Source organism: Monopterus albus, unplaced genomic scaffold, assembly GCF_001952655.1.
Source record: "Monopterus albus unplaced genomic scaffold, M_albus_1.0 scaffold396.1, whole genome shotgun sequence".
Taxonomy (NCBI): Eukaryota; Metazoa; Chordata; class Actinopteri; order Synbranchiformes; family Synbranchidae; genus Monopterus; species Monopterus albus.
This window is the reverse complement of record NW_018128276.1, coordinates 2401-12500: the sequence shown is the minus strand read 5'-3', so window position 1 is coordinate 12500 and position 10100 is coordinate 2401. Positions and strand designations below refer to the sequence as shown.

Sequence of the window (10100 nt, the reverse complement as noted above, 5' to 3'; positions counted from 1 at the left end):
GTTTCAGCTTAACAGGATGCTCCGTACAGACGCTCTTGGACGGAGCAATCGCCGAGCACAGAAGTCATGAATAGGGGGCTCTGTGGTCCCCTTAAAAGAGTGGTTTTGTGTGTGCGCGCACTGCAGGGAGACAGTTTGTTAGGTGGGTTTCTTGGTGTGTGCATTTATGAAAAACATGTATGTGAGGCCCCAGGCGTGTGCCTATCCATGTGTATAGGTTGATGTGCATTAGTTGTGAGGGGAGGGAGTGGTGCAGCAACAAATGTGACAAAACATGAATAAAGAAAAATCTAATATTTGGAACCTCATGGTTTCAGGCCAATTTGTAGGGCTGCATTAGGAAGCGTGTGTTGTCCTGACACTGAATTGAGACTGGGGGAGTGCCGATCCATTATTAGAGCAATTACACGGATGTGAGCAGGACACAGGAGAAATTCAGGAGAGAGAGACACAGAAGAAAAGAGTGAGACCTCTTATAAAGCCAAGTCCTGTCTGTTTGTGAAGAATTTGTGAGACCAGGCTCTGGGTCAGAAACAGGAGCCCGATGAGCCAGTGCCCGTCTCCATAATTCTCCTCAATGGTGCATCAGTGTCAGGGGGTGCAGGCTGCTGAAGGTATTCTTCCTAGAGTTGCAGCCCCGGTGGTTTCCTGCCAACATGTACATGACAACAAAGCAGACATGTGGACGAACAGCTGAGGCTCCAGGCTTGTAACTCCTCTCTGCACAGGTCAGACTGCAAGTCCTACTGAAAAGGTAAGCTAATGAATTTCTGTTCAGGTCATGCAAATCAGTAACGCACAAATACCTGACAGTAAATGGCATTAATTCAGTGTATAATACATGAACATTTAGTTAAAGCCCACATGTACCTGTTTGTTTGTGAGCGTATCATAGCAGGTTTATCCACTAAACGGTCTTCAGAAGTTATTTGAGACACTTGTGGAGTTCAGTGGGACATTTTTAAGGATATTTTCACATGTAGTAATGACATTATGGAACATTAAGATGTCAGTGTTCACATTTAGATTATTTGATTTTAGAACATTTAAATTGATAAAAACTTAGTTTGTTCAGTCCAACATTGTGAAATCTATTGAGTGTGTATTATAAAGTGGATTTATGAGTCAGATGGGGGTAATGGTTTACCCTGTGATTGTATGTTTTTTGCTGTATTGTGATAAAACATTTACTTATTACTGAGATACTTAGTCTGAGCTGCAGGTTTTTATTTCCTCTGAGACTATTCAGTACATTTGTCTTCATGTTAAACCAAATCCAGAACTCCTTTAGTTTGTATTAGTTTCTAATTTCTGCAAGCTGTTACGTATTTATGCCTCCCATCGGTACAGACGTAGAGTATTATCTGCCATCTGATTAACAGCGTGTTAACATGAGGAATAGGTCGTGAAGAAAACTGATGCATGAGGTGTAAAATATCAGTAAGGCAGCAGGAGAAAGTGAGAAACGCGGAGCACAGTGGGGCTCCGTTCTGTGTAAATGCTTGTATTTAAGTGATGGAAATGGGGAAGTTCATCCTCCGTTATGGAATTTGTTAATGCAGTGAAATGATTTGAAATAAAAGAAGGTATGAACAACAAGCAAACTGAGGGGGAGAGAAAAAGTGTTTTAGTGGGGAGGCAGAGAGGGAGAAAGTGCGTGCGTGTGTGTGTGTGTGTGTGTGTGGGGGGGGTGGATTACTTCTCACTCCAGAATACTAATGAAGGCCTTTTGTCATCGATCACTCTCTTCTTTTCTCATTTTCCCTTTCACTCACACACATACACATAATACTTATATAATTGTCCAGTCTTTGTGAAATAATTGCACACAAATGCATGCAAACTTATAAATGCAGTCACTCACACATACACTGAAATTCGCATGTAATTGCAGTCCCACTCTCACATAATCGCACACACGGATGGGCACAGTCATTTTTGTCAATGGCGTCTTTTGTCTCTTTTATCTCGGCCCCTAACAAAGCATTCCTGTGTACACAGAGGAGAGTGAGAAGGAAGGAGGGAGAAAGAGGAAAGTGAGTAGAGACACCAGGAAAACATTCAGCAAAAATAAGTTTTGGTTCTGGTTTTGGATTTGGCTCGCTGAGACAGGGCAGTACCTAAAGTTACTGTGTTGCCATGGAGATGGAATACATCCCACTGGAGAGGTCGGTCAAACTATTTCCCTCTTTCTATTCTTATTTATTCTATTATTCATCTGATATGCCTGTAGGGGGATTTTTTTTGTGGGGCATATGTTTATGTGTGTGACAAAAAGAAGGTGAGAGGTTGATACACAGCTGAAAGAGAGAAGTTGTCAATGGTGCCGTTGTAATTATGAAGCTCCTGAGGGGCTCACACTTGCATAAATACAAGTGTGATGTAATCCAAGCTGAGTCGTTACATAATCCACTGTGAGCACTGTAGAGAAGTTATTCTGGTTTACACTACTTGGCCAAAAATATATGGACACCTGCTTTTGGGCCAGGACTGTTTTTCATAGTTTGAGTTTGGCCTTTTTGGTCAAAATAAGTCGGATTATTAGTTTTGCCACTGTACATGAAGCAAGATCTATTTAAAAGTCCCCCCACCTCCATGTTTAAGAATTTACTAGTCTGTCCAGAGTCCTGACCTCAGGATGAACTGTGAACCCGGTGTTAATACTTGGTGGAAGGAAATTAAGCACATTTATTTATTAAAAATCACTTGGTATCACTCATACTAGTTTCAATGTCAGATGCTGATTTTTAATTATCTTTATGTGCATTTTGCTGGTAATAAAGTTTGAATGCAGGCTTTTTGCTTGTAAAGAATTTTTTGATGTCATGTTTGCACCATGAATCTGAATATTAGTTCCACCACTACCTAATGCCCCACATCAGTGCTTGAGCTCACCAGTGTGAGCAAAATCTTACAGCCAGGCTGTCAGATGTTATAGGTTATATGGTCATTATTTTCTGAATTTTGTTTTTAATTAATCTCTCTAGCCCCTAATCTACTTTAAAACAATTACAATACCCGAAAAAAGGGAAAAACAAGTGTTGTCATTAGGTAAAAAAACCGTGGCGTCTACACAAGGTTATTGCTTAATATTTGTGTGCCGCAACAAGGAAACATCTGTTGAAACTTGTGAGGAAACGTCTATTCTTCCTCTGCTACTTCCAAGAACTGTCAAAATAAATTGTAAATATCTGCACTTCCTCTATGTAGCAACAAGATTCTCTTGTAACTTCAAAGAAATTTGTGGGGGGGAAGAGATGTTGGTTCCCCTCACCTTTGTTGCATTGTAGTAGGCTACGTAGAAAATTTTTGTAAATTTCCAAAATCATTAATAGAAAGGTTGCTCACCTCACGCATCAGTAGACCGGAGGTGAGAATGTAGGCTGGATTTGAATCTTTCCATTTTCATGCTTCACTAAATTTGCCCCATGAACAGAAAGATTGAGAACCACAGACAGTACACTCACAGGAATTTTACACTTATTCTAGATATAGATGCAGTTTATACCCAAAAATTACAAACCCAAGTAGAGTAACAACCCAGCATGCAACACTAATAGATAATATATTTACCAATGTGGCTTTAATGCTTTGGAATTCACAGTTTGTTTGCTCGGTGTCTTGTTTCTCTTTTGGGACCTATTTTGAATCAGTTTTGGTTTCAAATAGGCTCACTTGAGGTGAATTTTCCATGTGAATGCCAGCAGGGGAAACTACGAAAACAAGAAATCACTATGTGGGTAGTTTCTAGCTTTCCTCAAAGCTTATGATTATCATAACTGGATCACAAGATGCTGCTGATGTTGTGACTAATGAAAGCGAGTTTAAATAAGTTTTAGTTTGTTTGGCTTTTCAGTAATAATAAACAAAGGCATCCCAGCTCAACCCAAACTATTCTCAAGTGAGCCTATTATTAACAGCAGTCAGTTAAACAAGCTAATCACATAATTTAACTGCTCTTTCTTTTTATTCACTAGATGACATCTGCCACGCCCCCTTCCTCTTGTAGCTCCTCCCCCCAGAAGGTTTGCCACTCCCAAACCCAGACAGATGTTTTAAAGCCCTTACTGGGTGGTGGCGTATTCGGTGGGGGCGGGACTCTGAGGAGGAGGAAGCGGGTCCTGTCCAAAGATGGGCGTAGCAACGTACGGATTGAGCACGTCAGTGGACGAAGCGCTCTGTACATGCGTGACCTCTGGACAACGTTTCTGGACATGCAGTGGCGCTACAAATTCTTCCTGTTCACAGCCACGTTTGCAGGGACCTGGTTTGTGTTTGGCGTGCTATGGTACCTGGTGGCGCTGGTGCACGGAGACCTGCTCGGTGAGAGCTGCCAGGAGGGGCCCCTGTGCCCCTAGAAGGCTATGTTGTGATCCGCAGACCTTGCATTAAACACTTTTTACACAAACTAGTTCCTCAGTAGAAAGTTGTTCCAGTTAAAACTGAGACCAAAGCTAACAAATTACTAGGACATTGTTTCTTGAACTGCTGCTGAATTTTTCAAATGTATTTTTTTTATTTTAATGGTGCACAGACTATTGTTTTTATCCTAACTATGTTGGGTTTGAAGCAAAACTCTCAGATGAACATAGGGTAGCTTTTCAAACAATAAAACCAAAATACTATGCACTGTTACAAATCAATGTGAGAAATTTGATACTGTGGTACTGGGATGAAAGGTCCTGTCATCTGAATTACTCAAACGTTCCAGTTTTCACTTTAAACATCTGCTCAAAAACTACACCTCTTCATGGCTTGTGCACTGCTCTTGTTATGACTCAACTGCATTGCACGACTTAAAACTAATAGTTTTACTAACAGTTGCACTTACGTATCTAGTGCGTTGCACAGCAGCACGGTGGTTAGCGCTGTCACCTCCTCTGTGTGGAGGTTACATACTCTTCCTGTGCCTGCGTGGGTTCTCCCCGGCTTCCTCCCACAGTCCAGAGACATGCAGCTTAAGCTGACTGGCAACTCTAACTTGCCCGTAGGAGTGAGTGTGGGTGGTTGTTTGTCTGCATGTCAGCCCTGTGATAGATTGGCGACCTATACAGGGTGAAAGGTCCAGGATTCGGTATTAAAATTTCATGTCATGTACTTCTGTGCACAAAGGACTAATTGAATCAGACTGATCACAAGTAGTTTGCTCACTTAGTCAAATGTGATCAAACCACAGCCATGCAGATATGAACTTCTCAGGGGCCTTGGGCATCAAAATGTTACACAGAATGACACATTACCAAAATGATCATGTTTCTTTTGGTTGGCAACTTGGTGTGCATGAAATTTCACAATGACAAATACAACAGTGCAACTTATTTCTCCAGCTATTTTCTGACAAACATAAAGAGATCACAAGTATGAGCACAGCTGAAGTCACTGTTGGTAAATCACAAGTAGGGTGGTGTGATGGTGGATCACATTGCACTGAAGTGTCATTGCTGCACAAAGTGTTGCATTGCAGCTGGAAAGGCTAAGAACCGCTGTCTGAAAGCAGCATGTTTTTAATGTCTTCATTAAATTTGTGTTACTGTTTTATCAAAGGTATGCACACAATACTTCATAACACAGTTTTAACAAATGCTGCAATTTAATACGGACCATGTATGGAAAGATTAAAATACACAATGCCATGTGCTCAGTTTGTCTGTGCTGCATTGCACTTGCACACATATGCTTTGACTGAACTTGTTACTTCAACGTAATCTGATCATGATAAAACTGAACCATAGTGATGACAGGAAGTTAGTTCTTATCTTTAGTGTAAGGCCTGCTCTCATCAACTTCCTCTGTTGTCACTCATATTTTCCATGGTGGTTCAACCAAATGTGACAGTAGAAGTTGTATATAAGTCTTATAAAGACATTTAAGTCCTGTGCAGTGATGTGTCAATGAATAGTTTGTTAGTTTTAGAGACATTACAATGACCTGCACCCCACAATAATGTACAGAAGTTTAAAAAACATTATTTTAACATTTTGGCATAATCTGACTATTGTCTTTTCAACCATGTTCCTCCAGAGTTTGACCCTCCATCCAACCACACACCCTGTGTGATGCAGATGCAGACTCTGACAGGGGCTTTCCTCTTCTCCCTGGAGTCACAGACAACCATTGGCTATGGTTTTCGCTGCATCACAGAGGAATGTCCAGCTGCCATCATCCTCCTCATTGTGCAGCTGGTTATCACTATGCTGATGGAGGTCTTCATCACTGGTACCTTCCTGGCCAAGGTAGCCAATCCATAGATCATCTAGCTGTAAAGATATGAACTACAAGAGCAAGTGAAAGCTGTGTTCTTCTACCTTTAATAAGTCAGGCACAACTACTCTGTGCACAGTTCTCTGCAGTGCTGCATTCATCTGCTGTTATGTTACATGCAAGACACTTACACAAATCTTGTCAAATGGAAACCAGAACTGACCAAGTTTTCTTTGCTCAGGTTGCTCGGCCAAAGAAGCGAGGGGAGACGGTGAAGTTTAGCCAACATGCTGTGGTGTCGAGCCACGAAGGCCGACCTCGCCTGATGATCAGGGTGGCCAACATGCGCAAAAGTCTCCTGATTGGGTGTCAGGTAAAATCAGAAAAATACAAATGCACCTAGTGCTAACAAAAACATTTCTAATATTTTGTCTTAACAAACTGACAGTTATGCCAAATGGTTCACATGAATGATTTCATGATCATGAGCATTTTGCCATATAGGGTTTTTACCTAAAACAACTAGAGCACATTGTCCCTTCAGGTGACTGGGAAACTGCTCCAGACGTCTCTGACCAAGGAAGGCGAGACCGTCCGTCTGGACCAGAGAAATGTGCCCTTCCAAGTGGACACTTCCAGCGACAGCCCCTTCCTCATCCTTCCCCTCACGTTCTACCATGTCATCGACGACACCAGCCCCCTACGAGCCTGGGCAGCCAAGGGTAAGTGATTTGTGGGAGGTAGTAGACTCACAAATAGAAGGTGTTTTAACTTTACAAATTTTTGACTAAAGGCATCAATATGGTGGAAACAGGGGGCCTACAGGAACTACAGGGGGCTGTGTTCAGTTAGTATGCAAACTTTAAGCAGTGAGTATGTGTAAATAAGCAGGTATACAAAAGCTAAAGTTCCTTCTCAAGCCTTTGTTTCATGTGTAAAACTGAATATAAACACTGGCTGTATATAAACGATGGACAAACAGACAAACAGAAGAGTAGTTTTGAAGTGAGGTCTGGCTCTTGCCATATTGGTAGCGTGTCCCTCCGCCTGCTATGGCAAATCCAAAAATGGGAAAAGACAAGTGGTGTGATTGGAGCTCCCTGGATGGCCCGCCATCTGTGGCAGGACCCTTCTGCCTGTCACTCAGTGGCCACACCCCGAGTTATGCATAATGTTTAGTCTTTGAGGATTGACTCAGTTTTGGAGACAGCCTCATGTGGCCATTCGAGGAACTGCAGGTTTTACCACTTCTTCGTTGGCCTTCTCGGTCTCGGACGCTGCTGCCTTCTTCGTTGGCCTTCTCGGTCTCGGAGGCTGCTGCTTGAGTGCAACGTCATGATTGTTTCTAAGGGCCGTTTTGGAGACAGCCTCATGTGGCCATTCGAGGAACTGCAGGTTTTACCACTTCTTCGTTGGCCTTCTCGGTCTCGGACGCTGCTGCTTGAGTGCAACGCCATGATTGTTTCTGAGGAGAGCTTGACAGGTGTTCCCCACTCCCACTCTTCATCCTCTGTGTTCCTTTTACACCCCACTGTAATGTGCCAACGCCTCACACCTCATTTACCTCCACCAGGTGGGGGCTGGACAGATCCAGAATCGGCTGACTTTGAGCTGCTGGTCATCATGAGCGCTACAGTGGAGCCGACCTCTGCGACCTGCCAGGTCCGCACCTCTTATCTGCCAGATGAGATTCTCTGGGGCTATGAGTTTCCCCCAGTGGTGTCCCTCTCCCCTTCAGGTAAATATGTAGCGGACTTTGCCTTTTTTGACAAAGTGGCCAAGACCAAGACCACACCTGTCTTCAAACCATCCAGCCCTCTGCAGGGGTACCAGAGCAACAGGGGTGGGACTGTGTATGAGGTGTCCGATCCAGAGAAGATTCGCCTGGAGCAGAGCTACAGGGAGCGGGAAGAGGACCGTGGCCCTGTCAGAGACAGTCCTCTGAGCATTCGTATCAGCAACGTGTGAACAGACTGGTTGAGGGAACATTTCACAGAGGGCGACACACAGGAGACTGCCAAGTTCAGTGTCTGTAGCAAGTCACTGACAAATCATAGGAAAATTGTTTTTGACACTGTTTTGAACTGAAGTCAGAAAGATATTAGTGTCTCAGTAGCACCAGACGATGCAAAAAGCAAACATTAAGAATGTGGTCAGCTTGTTTAGTAGGTACAAGTTTTACACAGGCTTGACTGTATTCATACGACGGCATAACAGCCTACTGCAGCTAATATTTATATTTGTGTGTGGTGAATGCACATTCACCTCACATACTAATGTATACCCTCTAATAATAAAGTGAGTAGCCGTCACATTATCTACTGTAACTAAAACAGAAAACATAACAAAACAAGCACCAGAGAGGACGGAAACTTGGGCTTGTCTGGGTTCTCCCCAGATCACTAAATGTCAAATCATTATTTGGGGGTATTACTGTGACAAGGTGAGCAGGAGACCACTGCAAACACCTTGGTATAAAATGACAGAACCTTTCCTACATCTTGTAACAAACAGTATTTGTGGTTTGTTCACACATTTATTTAGAAAGCTCTTCTGCCATAGTTTGCTTCTATTATAGTAAAAAACACCAGTGAGTAACGGTAAGCATTGCCTTTCGACAGCTCACAAACCTCCCACCCTCAACTTCCTCTCAACGCCCTCATGATATATTTTTGTTTCCGGCTAAAACAGACCTACATTCTGAATTTAAAGACACAGACATGTGGTTGTACAAAGTCGTGTACTAATAACAAAGCAGATGCAATTCAATTACAACAACCAGAATGTTGTTCAAGGTGCTCTGTGAACTGGATCTTTTGGCAGTTTGTTCTTTTATGTATGACAGTTGATGCTGTTTGTAAACACCACAGCCTTCAACAGAAGGTTTGCACTTTATGTACATTTGCACCTTGGGAAGGTTTTCTGCCTACTGTACTGTATGTTTGGAACCTTATCTTAGGAAGGTGGTTTTAACAGTGTAAAGAACTTGCATGTCGAATATCACTGAATTTGAAGAACTTCCCTCTGATGCTAATATTAAATTGTTTGTCTCAGTGGCTTCAAGCAAACTGACAAATGAGATGTTATCAGAAACAGCCGCTGTGTATGCACATACGTAAATGTAAAATGGCTTCTGTACATTCATGAGATTTTCAGGTTACTAACATTAACAGACATTTTGTCAAAGCCTCTTTATTTTTCATTATATATGACTAAGATGTGAAGAGGGCATTTAAGATGATTACACCAGAGGTGAGTGCTGAGACAAACGAACCCAGGATGGTGGAAAGTGTATTTGTAACATGTCCTTAATTAACATCAAGCTCTGGAATCTTACTAGTGCTGCAGATGAGGATATTGTGACGACGCGCTAGCTGCGGCGCGCTCGCACCGTCCGGGTGTAACTGTCTTTCCAGCCGTCTCAGCTGGAAGGTGCTCTCCTCAATTTCCCTCTCTAATTCGACCAGACTCCTCTCCATGGTGCCGTTCTACGGCCGTCTTTATCCCACTTCTGACACCAATGTGACGACCGCTAGCTAAGTTGAGAGGAGCTGGCCGAGCCTGTCCTACACTGAGGCAGCTAACTAGCCAGCTGTGTGCCGGCACCTGGCTCAACAAGGAGGAGAACACCTTCGTTGTCTTTTGGGGTTTTATTAAAACAAAGAATACAACATAACGGATTTACCTGGCACCGTGTGCTCTCAGGAGAAAATGAAATAACGAACAGAAAACGGTGACAACATTCCCTCTGGGCATCCCGTGTCCCGCGCCAACAGAGTCTAAACAAAACGCCCACCTGCCATCCCTTTTATCTCCTCCCGCACCTGTTCCTCCCCCCATCCCACATTGGCCAGAACAGAACACATGAACATTTGCGACCGGTCAGGGTCGCCACAATA

The 10100-nt window shown here is 43.0% G+C and overlaps 1 protein-coding gene across 2 annotated transcripts; it reads left to right on the top strand.

Annotated features, from left to right (window-relative positions):
• Positions 1-402: 402 nt before the first annotated feature.
• On the top strand, positions 403-9537 carry LOC109951578 (ATP-sensitive inward rectifier potassium channel 10-like). Of its 2 annotated transcripts, none has more exons than XM_020586151.1 (6): positions 403-754; positions 3978-4323; positions 6022-6233; positions 6443-6574; positions 6746-6923; positions 7775-9537. In XM_020586151.1, the coding sequence occupies exons 2-6, from the start codon at positions 3978-3980 to the stop codon at positions 8167-8169; spliced, it is 1263 nt and encodes a 420-aa protein (XP_020441807.1). In that variant the 5' UTR covers positions 403-754; the 3' UTR covers positions 8170-9537. The 2 variants fall into 2 exon arrangements, with proteins under 2 accessions (XP_020441807.1, XP_020441808.1); XM_020586152.1 differs by lacking the exon at positions 403-754 and adding an exon at positions 1737-2168.
• The last annotated feature ends 563 nt before the right edge of the window (positions 9538-10100 follow it).